General features: G+C 40.8%; 1 protein-coding gene across 2 annotated transcripts; it reads left to right on the top strand.

Moving 5' to 3' along the window:
• The first annotated feature begins 7,142 nt into the window (after nt 1-7,142).
• Nucleotides 7,143-21,402, top strand: LOC130362706 (cystatin-2-like). Of its 2 annotated transcripts, none has more exons than XM_056567613.1 (4): nt 7,143-7,269; nt 14,044-14,261; nt 17,980-18,093; nt 21,145-21,402. In XM_056567613.1, the coding sequence occupies exons 2-4, from the start codon at nt 14,052-14,054 to the stop codon at nt 21,226-21,228; spliced, it is 408 nt and encodes a 135-aa protein (XP_056423588.1). In that variant the 5' UTR covers nt 7,143-7,269; nt 14,044-14,051; the 3' UTR covers nt 21,229-21,402. The 2 variants fall into 2 exon arrangements, with proteins under 2 accessions (XP_056423588.1, XP_056423589.1); XM_056567614.1 differs by lacking the exon at nt 7,143-7,269 and adding an exon at nt 10,273-10,379.
• The last annotated feature ends 255 nt before the right edge of the window (nt 21,403-21,657 follow it).

Here is a 21,657-nt window from a genome sequence, read left to right as displayed (position 1 = left end):
GAGTGTTACCTCCCTTTCTCAAATCTGCTGCGTGCACAGCCACCACCGTGTTATATATAGTAAAAACAGCATTAAAACATCAATATAACATTATACATGATGGAGTGCAGAACTAAATACATTTATAGGAAAACATTAAAATTACCATTTTCATTTATGCCGTCTGGAGCTAGTGAACCATTGTGCTGTATCCAATCCACTTCCAGTCTCCTCCTTATCTCCTCTTGTCCTGTCGCCTCAATCTCTCCTAATACCATCCACCTAGCTGAACTCTTTCCCCATATTTTTCTTTCTCTTTAACTTCTTCGTTACTAATTGTAGCTGTCTTTTCATATAATTCTGGGTAAAACTTTTGTGCTCATTCAGTCTGACCAACATAGGACGTACCACAAGGACATTTAAGCAGGTATATTAATTGTTTCTTTTCACAGGTGTACCAACCTTTTATGGGAATTTATGTACCTTTAGTAGAATGTGTTACAGAATCTCCCCTAATTATGCCAATACAATTCTGACATGACCTACATGGGAATGCCCCATAATTTTTTTGCTTTTATAAATGTCTGTCTTAATTTCTTCTTTTTACGTAAATCTGATCTAATCAGAAAAATTGTTATAGATTTTCCTCTCCGGTATGTAAATCTCGGGGGATCTCATAACAAACTTCCATATTTTTCATCTGCATTTAACAAATCCAAGTATTTATTAATCACCTTTTTAATAATTTTAGAATGTCCATCATAAGTAGATAGGAACATAAATCTGTCCCCTTTTTCTGTTCTCTTATTACCTTTCTTTTTCCTCAACTGTTCCCTCGGTATTTTATTCACCTGCTTACCCACTTTTTTCAACAGCGTCTTATCATAACACCATTGCAAAAATGTATTTATCTTGATCTCTTTAATTTTCTGTACTTTCTGTACTACATATCCTCTTTGCAAGGATTACCTGTCCTTTTGGTATGCCCTTAAAACGTGCACTATTCTTATGTAAAAGATTATTCCTGTCACTCTGCTTTGCATAAAGGTTAGTTTCTAGTCTTCCCTTCCTGTTCATCACATCAACATCTAAACAGGTGGCATGTACAGTGACCCCCCGACATACGATGGCCCCGACATATGATGAAATCGACATACGATGACCTCTCAGAGGCCATCGCATGTCGATGTCAGCATCGACATACGATGCTTTTTTATGTCGGGGCCATCGCATTAAGTGCTATCCGGCAGCGCAAAATGCTTAAGCTGCTGCCGGCTAGCAGCTTAATGTTCCCCGTGTCGTGCGGTGAGTATTACTTACCCCTCCACAATGCTCCGGAGTGCCCTTCCGGTCCAACGCTGGTCCTCCGGTGTCTTCTCGGCCCTCTCCGGTGACGTCAATACGCTGTTGCGCACGCCGTCCCATCATCCAATAGGAACGGCGTACGCAGCGGCGTAATGACGTCGCTACGCAGGCCCAGTAAGGCCTTGCGGAAGACAGCGGAGAAGACCAGGAGAGCCCAGCAGAGGACCGGAGAAGACCAGAAGAGCCCAGCGGAGGCCCGGGGTCACCATCGGGAGCGGCGGGGACACCTTCAGGAGCGGCGGGACGCGGTCCGGAGTGGCGGGGACAGGTGAGTACAGCTTATTATACTTTACATTGCACGAATCCCTCAACATACAATGGATTCGACACACGGCTCATTTGGAACGATTTACCATCGTATGTTGAGGGACCACTGTATTCAGATATGCAACAAATTCTGACAGTTTTTGATGTGTGCCCGTCCATAGGATGAACACATCATCAAAACACCTGGCCCATTTTTTTTTTTTTTTACCTTTTTGCTCAATGGGTGTGCTAGAACATATAGGCCCAGATTTCTCAAAGAATGTCTACGGTAGAGCTATTTTCCCACATTTATTTGGGTGTTGGGTTTGACTAGCGTGCATCTTATTTATCAAGAAGGTGCAGCAGGATGATGAATTTTGCGCAGCTCTGCTGTGGTGGGAAAAGCTCTACCACGTACACTTTTTCTAGACTCTTGTGAGGGAGGGACAACTGACAATAGAACACGATTTATATCGGCCTATAACTGTCAATGGTCAAGAATGAGAGACATTATGCAAAAACATTGGGGGGAACCTTAAGACGGACCCCCAAATTGCTCCCTACATAACAGATAGGATTATGATGACGACCAGAAAAGGAAAAAATATCAAAGATATGTTAGTGAGGAGTCACTACACATCAGTAACTAACAATCCGTTTAGTTCCAGAGGGCCCAGGGAGTTGTAAATCATGTGCTAAAATCGTCAGGGCAGTGCACTTTGTATCGGCTGATGGAAAACACACATTTAAAATTCGACAATATGTATCTTGCAGCAGCTGCAATGGGATCTATTATGCGACTTGCGGCTGTGGCAAGATATATATAGGCCCCACCTCAAGAGAACTAAGAGTGAGAACACGTGAACATGTAAGGGATATTATAGCGGCAAGGGAGGTAAATGACATCCATACCCTTAAAACGATTTCCAGGCATTTTAAGCTTGCGCACAATGGAGATCCACAGGGACTGAAAATTAGAGGGATTGAGAGAGTACATACTGGCATCAGAGGTGGTGATGTGCGGAATTTACCAGCTAGAAAAGAGTGTCGATGGGTAGTGACACTCGGAACGCTGGCCCCACAAGGTTTAAATGAACAATTAAGCTTTGCTTCCTACCTGCAAAAGCTATCCACCTATAATATGATTTTAATTGTTCATTGTTTTTGATTTTTTTAGTAGGTTTTTTTAAGCATCCTACAGTATCTTCTAGATAGTTCATCATGGGAGCCTACCTTGATCTAAGATGTGACAGTCTCTGACATTAAAATGCCAAAAACTGGAATGTTGGAAGGAGAAATGTTCAAAATGCATGGAAAGAAAGAATGGGACAACAACTGTTGAAATGAAGCTGATATAATATCGTTATGTCCTTCACCTCCCCTCTTATCCTCACCAGTTTATCGCCACAATCCTCCCCTTCCCTCACTTCCCTCCCCTTCCCTTTTTCCTCCCCATTTTTCCTTCCCTCCTTCCGTATATATGGGATCATGCAAATGATATAGCTCAGTGTGTTTTTTTTTTCATTATTTTTTATTGTGTTTTATTTTTTGAAATGATGTACACATATTCATATTATAATATTGCGTGCGGAGAGGCATGCCCGTTTGTGGACGCACGCATGGGCATGCATATCAACATGCATCTTAACACAGCATATTATTAGGTGTTTGTATATTATTATTATTATATATCGCGGCATAAGAGTATATTGGTTTTATCTGTGGTCTTGTGGGCTGTGGACTGCTATGGTCGTGGTGCATTTTATTATGCACCCCGGCCATGGCACAACATAGACACAAATCCTATGTAGTAATGGGTTGCTGTATCAATCTATAATTAACATTATTTAAAAAAAAAAATTTCATATTACACTATTCTTATTTGTTAACCTTTTATTATCTATTTATAATTATAATTCTTCCTAGGTGGTATTTATGTGTATATATATATATATATATATATATATATATATATATATATATATACCGGTATATATATATATATATATATATATATATATATATATATATATATATATATATATATATATTGTGATTAGAGCACTTATGCACTTTATGTGTAATGGACTTGAGAGGGGTTTCATGGGGAGGCACTACATAGTTAATACCTGTATATGGCTGCTTCCAATGTGCGCATGCGCATAGTTGTGCGGTCCGCGCTATCCTCTTTCTGTGTCAGGGTAACGCAGATCAGCGTTCCACGTCAATATGACATGGTTATGCTGCTCTGCGTGATGACGCAGATGTGGATTGGCATGATTCCGGCCGTGAAGGCAGCGTAACAGGAAGTCAGAGTGGCGTTCCGGAAGTAGGAGACACACTGGCCTCATATATAAACACTGACTCTACACAGTAACAAGGAGCGAAAGCGCGCTCGGGGTCCAGGTGCAAATTCAGCTACCGATATGGGTGAGTGATTCACATACCTTTACATTTAGCTACAGGGACAGGACAGGTGATAGGGACCCTTTAATGGAGATAGTAAGTTGCCATATTGTGCTTCCAATGATGCCTAGTCTCCGAGCCATACTGGTTACTTATGTGATCTCTGATATGGATGATTCCCATTGAGTGGTATACAATATTGTAGCTGTCTTTGCATTTCTGGCTTGTTTATGTCTGTAATCCTGGCTTACATCATTATTTTATTGAGATACTGTTTTTTAAGTGTAATTCAATAAAAGGTATGTTTTATTATCCAAGTGGTAGTCAACTTGTTTTTTTCTATAGTGTACAGAAACATAAATATGTCACTTTTTTCTGTTCTCTTATTACCTTTCTTTTTCCTCAACTCTTCCCTCGGTATTTTATTCACCTACTTACCCACTTTTTTCAACAGCGTCTTCTCATAACACCATTGCAAAAATGTATTTATCTTGATCTCTTTATTTTTCTGTGCTTTCCGGATTATCTGTCCTTTTGGTATGCCCTTAAAACTTGAGGAACATGTGCACTATTCTTATGTAAAAGATTATTCCTGTCACTCTGCTTTGCATAAAGGGTTGTTTCTAGCCTCCCCTTCCTGTTCATCACATCAACATCTAAATAATGTATATGATCCATACTTGACTCACATGTAAATTCAATCAACAGGTGGCATGTATTCAGATATGCAACAAATTCTGACAGTTTTTGATGAGTGCCCGTCCATAGGATGAACACATCATCAACACACCTAACCCATTATTTTTTTTTTTTTTTACCCTTTTGCTCAATGGGTGTGCTAGAATATATAGGCCCAGATTTGTCAAAGAATGTCTATGGTAGAGCTATTTTCCCACGTTTATTTGGGTGGTGGGTTTGACTAGCATCTTATCTATCAAGAAGGTGCAGCAGGATGATGAATTTTGCGCAGCTCTGCTGTGGTGGGAAAAGCTCTACCACATACACTTTTTCTAGACGCTTGTGAGGGAGGGAAGTAGACACTTTCCCGGGTCCTGAATTTGGCAGGTTAGGTGTTTTTACTTTCACAGAGCTGCCGGGACATTTTTACTTGCATTTTAGATGCTACAATCAAATTTGATTGCGGTGTCTAAGGGATTAATGCTGGGGATCACCGTGATCAGTGATGTCTAGCATTAGAGATGGGTCCTGGTGGCAGAGAGCTGCCAGGACCACCCAGCTATGACCCGCACTCAGCTCCTGAGCGTGTGTCATAGAAGGGGAGTGGGGCGCTGTCGTCCACAAGAGGTTAAAGGTTGAATTGTGGAAGGTAGAAGTGATTCTCACGCCTACTGGTAGGTGGTGTAGCTTTGCGCCTAAAATAGTACCTTTGCACACAAAATAGCGACTTTTGGCAAAAGTCGCAAATGATAAATACGTGACCACTGCAAGGTCAAAAAGAAAAAGTTCTACAGGTAGGAAAAGAAGAGTGAAACTGTCTACATCAAAAGACGCATAAAAGTCACTAAATATGCTGCTTGCGCCTGAACTGCACCAAAACAGACAAAAAAATGCTCTAAAAGCAATGATAAATCTCCCACATAGTTCTTCAAACTTGTTCATAAAAATATTAGCAAGACAAGTGGCCACTGCGGACCCCATCAAAGTCCCTTGTCCCTGGAGAAAAAAATCCTCTCCAAACCTGAAGTAATTTTTATTTAGTATCAGTTCCAGCAAACTCGTTAAAAAATTAATTTAAGAATGATTCAAAGTATTATCTTTAATCAACTCCTCTTTAATCGCCAACATTCCCTGCTGAGTAGGGATGTTGGTGTGGAGACTTTTATCCAATAATGCAAAGCAATATAGTTTCATTAGTCTCCAAATCTGAAATATTATCTAAAAAATCATTTGTATCCAAAAGTCATTATGGGAGTTTTTTGACAATTTTCTGAAGGAAACTATAACATAAACTGCCAGGGGATATAAGACTTAGTCGACCCCAGAGACTATAAGGTGTCCCGGGGGGGGGGGGTGGGGGGGGGGACTCAGGTCCTTGTGCACCTTGGGAAGCAGATATAGTACAGGGACATGAGGTGTCATATTAATCAATGCCTCTTTCACATCCTTGCTTATAAGACCATCATTTTGTGCCTCATCTAAAACATATCAACCTCTAATTTAATCTCATAAGCGGGATCCTTATTTAGTTTCACATATACATCCGTATCCTGCAGTTGACTATTTGCCCCTGTTATATAAGACTCTTTATTCTGCAGTACGGTGCCCATTACCTTTTGTTGTATCCACAACTATTGACATACAGTGCACCCTTGTTTACTGCACTAGCACTTTATTATACTATTAGTATTTCTGCTATCATGCTGTTTGTATTTACTGCTTCTGTCATTGTATATGGCATTTTTTAAAGGGGTACTCCCGTGGAAAACTTTTTTTTTTTTTTAAATCAACTGGTGCCAGAAAGTTGAACAGATTTGTAAATCACTTCTATTAAAAAATCTTAATCCTTCCAGTATTTTTTAGGGGCTGTATACTAAAGAGAAATCCAAAAAAGAAATACATTTCCTCTGATGTCATGAACACAGTGTTCTCTGCTGACCTCTGCCGTCCATTTTAGGAACTGTCCAGAGCAGGAAAAAATCCCCATAGCAAACATATGCTGCTCTGGACAGTTCCTAAAATGGACAGCTTGCATACTCCTGCATGTGTTCCACCTCACTCCCCTGTCTGTAAGCCCACTATTCCAGTGAAATAAAGAAGTCCCTGTTTCATGTACCTGGTGAGTGCTCCACTTTTGTTCTCTCCACAATATACTGTTTGTGTATCTGTTTCTCCTCCTTTTTGGACTTTTTTTTTATATTATCTTGTATGAAATATTTTGGGAAAAAAAAATAATTCGCTATGATCTCCTTGTTTTGGGGAAGCAAATACTGTATGTCTCTGACATGTCAAAATAAAGTTAAGTGATGGGCTCTTTAGGATAAACATCTACTCCTATTTTGCCTTTCATAACTTTTGATTAAGTTTAATCAATCTGTTTTTAATTACAACATGCGTATGAAGCCCGAGCTCTGAGTCATTACCTTGCTGTATCTTACCTGTCTCATTCTCTGGAGTCATAGGCGTGGCTAGCAGCTGCTGGTTCCTGACTATCTTGTTTCATATCCGCATTTAGCAGCTGATTCACCTGTAGATACCTGCACAGGTGAAGTAAACACAGTTACATTAGGAGCTGATCGCTGTCTTCTTTCATCTGTAAGTAATCCATTTATTTATTTCTATTCAACTAAAGCAAAGAACAACAACAAATAACAGCACTATTTGCTGTTTAGGCCTAAACTACATGTCAGTATTATTTACGGTAATTATTGTAATGTAACATCATGTAGACTAATATTACCAAAATATGCTATAACTGGACAGAGCTATAACTACCAAGCATAAGGTGCTGTAGACCCTGAAGGAGCAAATAACTCACAAATTTTGATACTGTAGTTTTACATTATTTAGTCGGACATCATATTTTTATGTTGTAAGTTCCTTATGCTACATTTAAGTACATCCTTTATGTTGTGATCTGTTTTACAAGGGTAAAAATCATAACCTGTTGCTTCTTGTGTCTTTACAGAATAGGATAGATGTCAATCAATTATGTACGATTTATTATTATTATTATTATTATTATTATTAATAAGATAACAACTTAACATTAGGTCCAACTCAAATACGGTTGCATGTTACTCTGTTAACCCCTTAAGGACTCAGGGTTTTTCCGTTTTTGCACTTTCGTTTTTTCCTCCTTACCTTTTAAAAATCATAACCCTTTCAATTTTCCACCTAAAAATCCATATTATGGCTTATTTTTTGCGTTGCCAATTCTACTTTGCAGTGACATTAGTCATTTTACCCAAAAATGCACGGCGAAACGGAAAAAAAATCATTGTGCGACAAAATCGGAAAAAAACGCCATTTTGCAATTTTTGGGGGCTTCCGTTTCTACGCAGTGTATATTTCGGTAAAAATGACACCTTATCATTATTCTGTAGGCCCATACGGTTAAAATGATACCCTACTTATATAGGTTTGATTTTGTCGCACTTCTGGAAAAAATCATAACTACATGCAGGAAAATTTATACGTTTAAAAATGTCATCTTCTGACCCCTATAACCTTTTTATTTTTCCACGTACAGGGCGGTATGAGGACTCATTTTATGCGCTGTGATCTGAAGTTTTTATCGGTATGATTTTTGTTTTGATCGGACTTTTTGATCACTTTTTATTCATTTTTTAATGGTATAAAAAGTGACCAAAATACGCTTTTTTGGACTTTGGAATTTTTTTGCGCGTACGCCATTGACCGTGCAGTTTAATTAATGATATATTTTTATAGTTCGGACATTTACGCACGCGGCGATACCACATATGTTTTATTTTTTTTACACAGTTTTATTTTTTTTATGGGAAAAGGGGGGTGATTCAAACTTTTATTAGGGAAGGGGTTAAATGACCTTTATTAACACTTTTTTTTTACTTTTTTTTTTTTGCAGTGTTATAGGTCCCATAGGGACCTATAACACTGCACACACTGATCTTTTACACAGATCACAGGCGTGTATTAACACGCCTGTGATCAGGGTTATCGGCGCTTGACTGCTCCTGCCTGGATCTCAGGCACGGAGCAGTCATTCGTCGATCGGACACCGAGGAGGCAGGTAAGGGCCCTCCCGGTGTCCGGTCAGCTGTTCGGGACGCCGCGATTTCACCGCGGCGGTCCCGAACAGCCCGACTGAGCAGCCGGGTCACTTTCAGTTTCACTTTAGATGCGGCGGTCAGCTTTGACCGCCGCTTCTAAAGGGTTAATACCGCACATCGCCGCGATCGGCGATGTGTGGTATTAGCCGCGGGTCCCGGCCGTTGATTAGCGCTGGGACCGACGTGATATGATGCAGGATCGCGGCGCGATCCCGCTTCATATCACGGGAGTCGGCGCAGGATGTAAATATACGTCCTGCGTCGTTAAAGGGGTTATCCAGGAAAAAAAAACTTTTTTTTTTTTACATATCAACTGGCTCCAGAAAGTTAAACAGATTTGTAAATTACTTCTATTAAAAAATCTTAATCCTTTCAGTACTTATGAGCTTCTGAAGTTAAGGTTGTTCTTTTCTGTCTAAGTGCTCTCTGATGACACCTGTCTCGGGGAAACGCCCAGTTTAGAAGCAAATCCCCATAGCAAACCTCTCCTAAACTGGGCGGTTCCCGAGACACGTGTCATCAGAGAGCACTTAGACAGAAAAGAACAACCTTAACTTCAGAAGCTCATAAGTACTGAAAGGATTAAGATTTTTTAATAGAAGAAATGTACAAATCTGTTTAACTTTCTGGAACCAGTTGATATATAAAAAAAATCCTGGAATCCCCCGTTAAGGACAAATAGTGACTGCAATTTCTATGCAACCTATCTGCATTCGTATTGTATTTCCCTTGCATAAATAAATACACAAAGCCTTAAAGGGGAACTCTGCCCCTAGACATTTTATCCGCTATCCCAAGGATAGGGCATAAGACGTCTGATCGTGGGGGTCCCACCACTAGGGACCCCGCAATCTCGGCTCAGGCACCCCAGACATCCAGTGTACGGAGCAAGCTTCGTTCTGTGCTAGATGACTGGCGATGCGGGGCAGGTGGTCATGATGTCATGGCCACACCCCCTCAATGCAAGTCCATGGGAGGGGGCGTAATGGCACGAGCGGGACGTGACCGTGATGTCACGAGCCTCCGGAGCTGCACCCCACACTCTAAATGAATGCTGGGTGCAGCAGGGAGATCAAGGGGATCCCCAGCGACGGGACCCCCACGATCAGACATCTTATCCCCTATCCCATATATGAATGTCCTTCTGTATTTTTGGTTGTGCTATCTGGACTCTTAACCCTTCTTAATCCATTCAGTACTTATCAGCTGCTGTATGTGGTGGCCCAGTAGAGAAGTGGCCCTTCTGTACCCTGTAGGTCCTATCAGGTGGACTCAGTCCCAGTCCCCTGGCCCCTACACTCCTCAGAACTCTATTCAACCATTCAGTTATGTATAGGTTAATGTATTGCATTTATGTGTTAATGTGCCTTTAAACATTGTTACTAAGACCTCTGTTACCAAGGAAGGTGCAAGTGAACAGATGACTTGTTGGTGACCAATGGGAAATCTCCAAATTGCTCCCTTATATAGCTGGGAGGAGCCAGCCTAGTCAGTTCTGAGCAGTCTTAGCTGAGGTAAAGTCAAGTGAAGACTTGAGAGTTGTCGAATGTTCCTGAGGGAGACCAAGGCCTAACCACGCAGCCACGCATCCACCACCAGTAACCCCTGCAGGTGAAAGTCAAAGCCTGGGAAGCGCAAATACAGGGGAGAAGTCAACTTAAGTCATTCAAGTTAGCGTGGGCTGCATCATTCAGTCTAAGTCTACTACAAGTCCCAGCGAGCCAGCAAGCTCACAAAAGATCACAGAGCATTTCCTTTGGCCTGAACTGAGCTGTAAAGACTTTAACATCTGTCTGCCTAAGTAAAGTGCCATTGTTCCGTAACCTTGCCTTGGAGTGATTATTTGCCCTGCGCCTGGCAAAGGAACCAGCGGCCATACCTCGGGGGGGGGGGGGGGGGGGGGTGTAGAGGATAACCACACCCTAGAGTCATGAACACTAATATCAATATCATCTGCCCCAGATGATAATATCATCTGCCCCAAGGGTTAACAACATCTGCCCTTCCAACACCCTCACCACATATGCTCCACAGGAAGTTCTTTTCTTTAATTTTCTTTTCTGTCTGACCACAGTGCTCTCTGCTGACACATCTGTCTGTCTCAGGAACTGTCAAGAGCAGGAGCAACTCCCCATAGCAAACCTATCATGCTCTTGACAGTTCCTGGGACAAACAGAGGTGTCAGCAGAGAGCACTGTGGTCAGACAGAAAAGAAATTCAAAACAAAAAGAACTTCCTGTGGAGCATACAGCAGCTGATAAGTACTGGAAGGACTAAGATGTTTTAATAGAAGTCATTTACAAATCGGTTTAACTTTCTGGCACCAGTTGATTTAAAAAAAAATAATTCACCGGAGTACCCCTTTAATGTCTTATCATACATATGAAGTTTTACTCCTGAACCACAGCAGAATCGGAAAGATTTGCCCTGCAGAGCATTTCTTCCTGTGTGCTCCGTCAATAACAAGCACTGAGGCAGAATGTTTCCCCTGAATGTTTAGAGTTTTACAGAATTACTCCGCTGGAAAACTTTTTTTTTTTTTTTTTTTAAATCAACTGGTGCCAGAAAGTTAAACAGATTTGTAAATTAGCACAACAGATGAAAGAGCCAGCACATTAAAATCCGGAGTTTATTGATATCTGGTTAAAATTCCATAGAAAAGGCAGGTAGGGGAGTACATCAGTCAGGGCGTGAAGGGACCCTCTTTCCAAGCTGTCAACTGACTGTGATATCGCCTGATACACTCCCCTACCTGCCATTTTTATGGAATTTTAACAAGATATCAATAAACTCCGGATTTTAATGTGCTGGCTCTTTCATCTGTTGTGCTAATTGTCTTGATGATTGCCGTGCACTGGAGGCTCAGGTGAGCTGATAAACTTTTTCTACTATAGATTTGTAAATTACTTCTGTTAAAAAATCTTAATCCTTCCAGTACTTATTAGCTGCTGAATCCTACAGAGGAAATTCTTTTCTTTTTGGAACACAGAGCTCTCTGCTGACATCACGAGCACAGTGCTCTCTGCTGACATCTCTGTCGATGTTAAGAACTGTCCAGAGTAGGAGAAAGTCCCCATAGCAAACATATGCTGCTCTGGACAGTTATTAAAATGGACAGAGATGTCAGCAGAGAGCACTGTGGTCGTGATGTCAGCAGAGAGCACTGTGTTCCAAAAAGAAAATAATTTCCTCTGTAGTATTCAGCAGCTAATAAGTACTGGAAGGATTAAGATTTTTTCATAGAGGTAATTTAGAAATCTGTTTAACTTTCTAGAACCAATTGATTTAAAAAAAAAAGTTTTCCACTGGAGTACCCCTTTAAAACACAGAATTCTGCCAAAATGTAAACCCATACTGACTTCAATGGTATCTGCCCCGGAGTTCTGCAAAATTTAAAGACATGTTCAATGTTTGTACAAACTCGGTAATGCTGAATTTCTGAGTAGGGTGTTTTGGCAGAATTCTGCACAGAAATTCCAACGTGTGAATTTTTGGGAAACTGCCACTGTAATTTTGGAGCCAAAGTCAAAAGTGGATTCAAAAGCACTGGGAAAAATATGGATCCACTTTTGGTTTTGGCTCCAAATCTGCCTAATAGAATTCCAGCCAAAGAGTGTGTTCACACTACGTAATTCCCACGGGATTCTGTGAGCGGAATTCCTAGAATGGAATTACGTGCTATGAACATAAACATCAGTGTGAATGAGTTTCCGCGAGACCCGTTAACACTGCGGAATTTCAGGGGCGGAAAATTCCGCTGCTGAAAGTGTCCAGCGCAAAGAAAGAACATGTTCATTCTTTGCGCGGAAGTCTGCGAACACTGCATAGCCGTCAATGGTGACAGCGCAGTGCCGCGTGGTCCTACCACCGAAGTATTGTGGCGGCCGCCAGAATGGAATCTCTACTTGCGGAATTCTGCGAGCGGAGATTCCGTTCATAATCCGTAGTGAGAACATTCCCTTAGGATGGCCCTACTTGCCGGCCAGGCTACAAAACGTAAGAGAGGCTGCAGGATTTCTTGATTCTACCTGACTGTAACGCACTGTAGCACTGCATGGCCCAGCCAAAAGGAAACCCTGCCTTAGACAACAGGATCACCGCTGCAGAGCATTTCTTCCCCTTACTCTGATGATCATAACATTTTCTCTTCTGTGTTATAACACGAGGCGGCCATGCTTTGGTCATGTCCCTAGTATCTATCTGGTTGGTCCATTGCATGTGATGTCAGACGTGTTTCTGGGATAAACCAGTGAGGGTATGTCCGCACGTGCGTATTTGTCTGCAGAGCATTTCTTCCCCTTACTCTGATGATCATAACATTTTCTCTTCTGTGTTATAACACGAGGCGGCCATGCTTTGGTCATGTCCCTAGTATCTATCTGGTTGGTCCATTGCATGTGATGTCAGACGTGTTTCTGGGATAAACCAGTGAGGGTATGTCCGCACGTGCGTATTTGTCTGCAGAGCATTTCTTCCCCTTACTCTGATGATCATAACATTTTCTCTTCTGTGTTATAACACGAGGCAGCCATGCTTTGGTCATGTCCCTAGTATCTATCTGGTTGGTCCATTGCATGTGATGTCAGACGTGTTTCTGGGATAAACCATTGAGGGTATGTCCGCACGTGCGTATTTGTCTGCAGAGCATTTCTTCCCCTTACTCTGATGATCATAACATTTTCTCTTCTGTGTTATAACACGAGGCGGCCATGCTTTGGTCATGTCCCTAGTATCTATCTGGTTGGTCCATTGCATGTGATGTCAGACGTGTTTCTGGGATAAACCAGTGAGGGTATGTCCGCACGTGCGTATTTGTCTGCAGAGCATTTTGCTGTCCATTGAAGTCAAAGGGTCCACAAAATCAGCTGCGGAGAATCTGCAGCACAATCTGCAGTAAAACCTGCACATGTGAATGTAGCCTAATACACTTTTTAACCCTTTTGTCACTGGAATGAGGTCTATCACTTATTGAGATAAATAATATTGTAAATCACAATGATATATTAATGTGTAATAACTACATGAAACGTTTCTGATTATTGAATGTTATCACATTGATTGATGTAACCTGCATATATACCGAGTCACAACTGATTGAGAAATACCATGTGATGTGGTTAAAATGTTATACTTGTATGATGAAATAACACACACCTCCATGTTTTACCACAAATTGCAGTGCTGCGGGACTTTCCTGCAGACACGTTTTCCCATTAGCAGTGACTATATATATATCTGTCTTTAATCCTCTTTTATCTTCTCCCATCCTTTACAGGTAAAACCATGGCTCTAAATATGTACATGTGCCTTTGTGTTGCATTGAGTCTTTCCCCAGCTATTAATGGTGGTTTTATGGTTGGAGGTTATACAAATAGAGATCCCAATGATGCGGCAATAACAGATGCAGCTAAGTTTTCTGTTCAGGCGTACAATGAAGAGTCAAATGATGTGCACTTCTTCAAACTCGGCGAAATTGTATCAGCTCAAAGTCAGGTAAAATAAAGAGATTATTATTACAATTAATAATTCACGTACATGTGCAAATTACACAACAGTCAAGAGCATAATATCTATTTATTCATTATTGATTTAGGACCAATAGATCCTGCAGTTTTGTACAGTCAGTATGTTCTCTTTATTGCCCATGCCCAGTGATATTCAGGGTGCTGTATACCCTGCAGGAAGTTGTGTAGCCTTTTCAGTTAGACATGGTGCTCACTGCTGCCACCTTTGTCCGTGTCAGGAACTGTCAATAGCAGGAGAAAATCCCCATAGGTAACCTCTACTACTCCGAATAGTTCCTGACATACACAGAGGTACATTGAATTGATTTATCTGTGCTCTGCTAGTACAGCCTGCCTGTGGCAAGCTCTACAGGCAGATCTGTCATGGCACATACCAAGGCCTTCGGAAGGTTTCAGGCTGCCATGATAACGGATCGGCCAATAATAATAAAAGTAAAAGTCTGCATCAACTATCCAGCGATCATTCATGCAACCTTGTCTGCATAATAATTGAGCAATGTAAAGGCTCTTTCACCTGATGAGTACACATGTCCTGTTGTCATCAACAGTGTGTGAAGCAGGCTCAGTCATTTTAACAGTTTAGATGCTGCTGTCACAACTGTCAGTGGCATTCAAACCATTATATGCTGCATCATTTGTAGTATAGTGGGGATCTAATCTGTTTTCATGGCAGCCTTCTGAAGGCCTTGGTGTGTACTGAAAAAGAAATGCTTGTAGAGCCTGCCATGGGAAGGCTGTACCTGCAGAGCACGAAGAAATCAATTCAATAATTTGTTACGGCTATGCATAGAATTGAATAAGCAATCAAATAATTGCTTATAAATGTCCTCTAGGGGGGGGGGGGGGGGGGGCCTAATGTCGCAAAGTGTGTGGGTGTGTGAAGCATGCTCACCCGTGAGTATTGGCTGGAGAGTATTAGCTGGTCCAATGATGGACCATGCTGATGTTGATGTTCATTATTAACCCTTTAAATGACAGGATCAATGCTGCTTGCAGCATCTTAAGTAAGAAAAGAACAATTGCCAAATGGCTCAAGGCGTACATTGCCTCAATCCCCCCCCCCCCCCCTTGGGTACAAGCAGAGTGCCTATAACACTGATGAATGCCATGGCATTGAAATGTTTATTCAAAATATAATTACAAAATGTTTTTTTTAATATTATTGAACCCCTTTCATACTAGACGTTTGAATCACCCCCTGCTCCCATTTTCCAAATAAAAAAATAAACATATGTATTAAAGAGTGTGGAAAGATTTAAAGGGGTACTCTTACCCTAGACATCTTATCCTCTGTCCAAAGGATAGGGGATAAGATGTCTGACCGCGGGGGTCCCGCCGCTGGGAACCCCCCACAATGTTGCATGTGGCACCCACCTGTTTCTTGTCCGGAAGCGCTGGAGGGTCTCGGTCGCGACCATGTGAACGGAAGTCAGTGACGTCAGGACTCCGCCCCCGTGTGACGTCATGCCCCGTCCCCTCAATGCAAGTCTATGGGAGGGGGCGTGAAACAGGTGGATGCCGCATGCAACATTGCGGGTGATAAGATGTCTAGGGTGGGAGTACCCCTTTAAAGCATAAGCATAATATTTACTATCTCACACAGTGAACAACGTAAACATAAAATAAAATACAGACCACGAGAATTGCTGATTTTTGTTCCTTTCATATACCAGAGAAAAATGTATAAAAAGCAATCAAAAAGTACAAAAATTGTGGAAGACAGAAAAATAGTCACTTGGCCAATAGTCAAAATACACAGGATAGAACAAGCAAGGAGAAATACAAAAGCTACACTAGGTATTTGCTGAAGTATAACTTGCCAATGAGAGAGATGGACTTCGAAGGGACAAAAAGGGAGACAGTAACACCCAGTAATTTAGCCACACATTTCTAGGAGGAATAATAGAGGAGCCACACTACTGGTGAAGGATAATTTCAAACAGCTGCACTACACCTACAAGGCAAGAATGGCCCCTTTGCACTTTAACCCCTTCATGACCCAGCAAATTTTGATTTCTGGCTCATGTCTTTTTCCTCCTTACATTCTAAGACCCATAACTTTTTTGTTTTTTGACGGATAAAGTTGTATTTGGGCTTATTTTCTGTGTGACAAGTTGGACTTCCCAATGATTCACTTTTTTTTTTTATCATGCAATGTATTACAAAACCAGAAAATAAATTATATGCATGGCAAAATTAAAAAAAATATGGAACTGCAAAATTTTGTAGGGCAATCATTTTTCTGGACGTCAAAATACGGAAAATCTGAAATTTCATGTTTATTCTATGGGTCAGTATGATTTCAATGATACCAAACTTAAATAATTTTTGTTTTGTTTTATTGTTAAAAAAAAATGTAACCTTGAAATATATAAAAAAAAAACTGTTCATTACTATGTTCTCACCCCTATAAGTTTTTTATTTTTCCACCTACAAAGCTGTTTTAGTGTTTTATTTTTGCGCCATAAGCTGTACTTTTTAACGGTATCACTTTTTGTGTAGTTCTGTTTTTTTTTTTATCACATTTTTTTTGGGATGTAATGTAACCAAAAATCAGCAATATTGGTGTTTGGATTTTTTTTGTGTTTATGCCGTTCACCGTGCAGGATCAGAAACATAATAATTAAATATTCGGACAATTATGTAGGCCACGATACCAAATATGTGTATTTTTTTTTTTGTAAAGTGTTTTATTTAAAAAAAATTTTTATTAGGGGTGAGATTTTTTTTCGTTTTTTGAATTTTTTTTTTTTACTTTTTTATACACATTTTTTGCCCCCCCCCCCCAGGGGCCTATCATAAGCCATCATCAGATGACTTACATAGATCAATGTAATGCTATTGCATTACATTGATCTATGAAATCTGTGCTCGATTGCTAAGGGTTGCCTAAGTGAACCCTAAGCAATAATAGAGCCAGGGAATACGCCGAGGATAAGGTAAGACTTCGGGCTTCCCTAGCAACCCATAGGGGGGCTATGGGACCACTAGACACCAGGGAATAGCAGACATCTCCCGGTCATGATGCAGACCCAACCCATGGGCCCCCATCATGTCCGCACACCCACCCATATACATGTATGTCATGGGTCGGGAAGGGGTTAAATCAAATTCTGGTCACCAAAGAGCCTTATAGCAATCTAAAGTCAGGACAACTAAAGAGCGTCTGCAATCGCCCCGTGTGAACACCGAAGAAACCCCGCGCACAAGATCTGGTCCACCTTCCCTGTCCTCACGTCTAGTCATTTTTGTACCTGAAGAAAAATAAAGAAGTACCTGTCTACAGCATAGGAAGTGGTGAGTGCTCCATTATTTTCTTCTTTATGGAACTGACTTTCTGCTATTCATTATACACGAGAAGCACCACCTGAACAGACAGGTTGCTTATAGTACTAGACGAGGCTTACTGAATACGCACCTATCTGAAAATGTCACTAGTAGTAGTGCCAGGAAATATCCTACTTTGAGAGTGGACACATTTACTTTAAAAGTCTTGAAGAAAGGAATCTCTCATAAGTTATTATATTCTCTGACTTTATTACTGTACTATAATACTTTTATACTATATCTAATTAATACTTCCATGATATATCTTACTGGATTTGGAGAAGTGGATTACTTGTACATTATTGTCTTATATCAACATGTTTATACTGTAGTTTATTTATATACATTTTTTAATCTAGGTTGTTGCTGGAATAAATTACAAATTGATTGTCGAAATTGGGAAGACACCATGCCGGAAAAATCATGCCAGTGATATGCATGCATGTGATGGGGACAATACAGAAGTACTACAGGTAAAATCTCTATCAACACAAGGGGCATGAACTTGATAGGACTCTTCATGTTGGAACACTGGTGCAATGTCTTCCTAGTACAGTGTCATTAGATGTCCAAGACATTTAAAAAAATTATAAAGATTAGAAGTTATTCTTCACAAAGGGATAGGAAAAAAAAACTTGCTGATTAGACAATGTCTGAGCGCTGGACCCCCACCGATAGTAAGAACCAATGGCCATTTTTCCCACAGGTAATGGAGCATCAGTGTGTATGCTTGGCCACCACCCCACTTACAGTCTATAGGATCCAAGCAATGTTTGCTAGTCCCATAGAGAATGAATAGCGTGACAGTCAAGCATATACACTAAAGCTTTATTCATTCAAGGGGACAATTGTCTTGTGATCAGTGAGAGCAATCGGACCCCCACCAATCAGCAAGTTTTCCCCTTTTAATGGGTTATCCCAATTTTATCACATGTGCTGCCAAATAAGTTATACATATATATATATATATATATATATATATATATATGTGTGTGTGTATATATATATATATATATATATATATATATATATATATATATATGTATATATATATATATATATATATTGTAGACGGCCAGCAGGTAAAGTGATGGAAGGCAGATACATGCCAAATATGTTGCTGTTTCAACTAGTAAACTTCCAGGGTTGTCAAGGAGGCCAATCCGGTAGTCCATTTTGGCATTTCCATGGAGCTAAGTTGCAGCAAAGAAACTGCAATATATGTGTCACCGAAGTCCTGGGTTTGGTGGGGAAAAAGATAGTAACAGTAGGTTACTGACCTGTGCATAGTTAGCATAGCTGCCATGCAGCTAAAAAGGGATCTTTTTCTGGAACGGCTGTAGTGTGGGTGGGAGGCCGTTCCCACAGTCTGGTCCGGGCTTTACTGGACCTCTTGAGGCCTTTAAAGTCTGCTGCTCTTAGACCTCAGGTGAGGAGAGTGTGAACCTGAGGAGTTGTTTGCCAGTTCTTCCATATTGTACTACAAGCTGGAGTACACAAAGCTGCCCTGGGAATCAGGATGGAGATAGACTGGCATCTCTGCGCCAGGAGTGATGTGGGATTACTTTTATAATGGCTAACTACTACAGCATAGGACCTATGGCTATACTCACATTAGCCTTCAGAGCTCCATTACCTGATTCCTTTGAAATGAAACCCTGACCATCCCCATACAAAGTGAATAGGACCTGTCTTGTTTCATTGGTTGCGGTGCCACAACCTCTGTCCCAGCTCTGTTATCTTGCAGTTGTAACGGCGCTCCACAATGCCAATGTAAACATTGCCTTGGCTGATTTTTGGCTGCTTGCACCTATTCATTGCTTCTCTACTCGGTTGTGCTGATCCTTCCTGGATTTCACTTTAGAGAGAGGCTATCTACCCAGGGAATTCAAATATACGGGTACAGCTTGGATACCGATCCCCACTTGTTTTTGTATCCCTCACTAGTGGTTTACTTAGGGAATGTCATCTTGGTTTCAGGAGAAAAAATGCTCACACACACTAATTCACTTCACAATTCTTCTTTCTTTATATATGTATTCTTCAGTAATACAAAAGCAAAAGACAGTATAGAATCACCCAGTGTGGATCACGCAAAGTCCGCAGATAGTTATAAGGAGAAGTAGCCGGCTTCTTGGGTTTCCACGTGCAGCTGCACTGCCATGCTTCTTTAGCCATCTCCGTTCACTGAAGGACAGGTGAGAACGTCCTTCAGTTGGGACATCAGTTGGGACATCCCCATTTTGAGTCATCCCCATTTTAATAGAATTTTAAGTTAAGTTTTATGTATTAATTTTTTGGTCCTTTGGTGACCTATTGCTGATGATCAGTAGTGTTGAGCGGCATAGGCCATATTCGAATTCGTGAATATTCGCGAATATATGGACGAATATTCATCATATATTCGCGAATATTCGCATATTCGTTATATTCTCGTTTTATTTTCGCATATGCGAAAATTCACGTATGCGAAAATTAACATGTGAAAATTATCATACGCGGAAATTCGCATACGCGAAAATTCGCATATACGAAAATTAGCATATGCTAGTCTTCGCATATGCGAATTTTTGCACGCCAGTCTCACACAGTAGTATTACAGCCTTCTTTACACCACACAAGCTGGAAGCAGAGAGGGGTGATCACTGTGATGTGTACTGTGAAGAAAAAAAAAAAAAAAAAAAAAACTAATATTCTAATTACGAATATATAGCGCTATATTCGCGAAATTCGCGAATTCGCGAATATGCGATATTCGCGAATAATATTCGAATTGCGAATATTCGCGAGCAACACTAATGATCAGCTGAATTTTCTTCCTTTAAAGGGGTTCTCTGGTGCTTACACATCTTATCCCCTATCCAAAGGATAGGGGATAAGATGCCTGATCGCAGGAGTCCCACCACTGGGGACCCCCGTGATCTTGCACACGGCACCCCGTTTGTAATCAGTCCCCGGAGCGTGTTCGCTCCGGGTCTGATTAGCGGCGACGCCTCCGCCCCTGTGTGACGCCATGCTCCGCCCATCAATGCAAGCCTAGGGGAGGGGCGTGATAGCTGTCACGCCCCCTCCCATAGAGTACCCCTTTAACTGTTGGGCTTCAGTACTCGGATGTGTACAGCGGTTCGGAGCTATCCTATTGATATGAATAGGAAAGGTTACTGCGCATACTCTGTGACCTTTGCAAAGGACATTCCATTGGGAGAGCGCGGCTGAGCCATTATCTATCTACTGGTGTCACCTTTCCCTTTAATGCTGTAGACAACACTTTCCAGCAGTTTACCATCTTATCATCACATACAGAGCAGAAATTCTAAGCTTAATTTAAGGCTCAGTGGTGAGAATGAAAACTGCAAGATGTCAGGATTATTTTATAATATAGAAAGTAAAATGAAAAATGTGAAAATTATTGCCAGGAATTCATAAAGTTTGTATAACATAAAAGCATAATTTAAACAGAAGGTAATTTTTTTGATGACACATTCCCTTTTATCTATGTTTTCTTTTTCTTTTCATTTCCGCAGGTGTTGTCGTGTACATTTGTAGTCTTCCAAAGTCTACCACCACAAAGCTACTCTCTTACAAAGCACGACTGTAAGCCTAAATAATCTGATTTCATCATACTCCACAAAATATCCAAATCTTACACTGTGTTGGTCATGCAGCTGAGGTCATTGTATATTAACTTGACTTGTTGTCCACTCTCATAAATATTTTCTTTTGTTTGCAATATGTAAGAAAAATGGAAGAATACTTAGTAAATGAAGAGAAACTATGTCTGTACTAACTAAAATACTATATAAAAGTCCAAAGTGGATACAGCACCAAACAGCTGGGGACTCAAGCTTGTAGCTGGAGTGAGACTTTATTTGCTATCCAATGTGCAACGTTTCGCCAACAAACTGCCTTTTTCAAGCACCGCTTGAAAAAGGCAGTTTGTTGCCGAAACGTTGCACATTGGATAGCAAATAAAGTCTCACTCCATCTACAAGCTTGAGTCCCCAGCTGTTTGGTGCTGTATCCATTTTGGACTTTTA

Source organism: Hyla sarda, chromosome 3 (assembly GCF_029499605.1).
Source record: "Hyla sarda isolate aHylSar1 chromosome 3, aHylSar1.hap1, whole genome shotgun sequence".
NCBI classification, from domain to species: domain Eukaryota; kingdom Metazoa; phylum Chordata; class Amphibia; order Anura; family Hylidae; genus Hyla; species Hyla sarda.
This window is presented reverse-complemented; position numbering and strand designations above follow the sequence as displayed.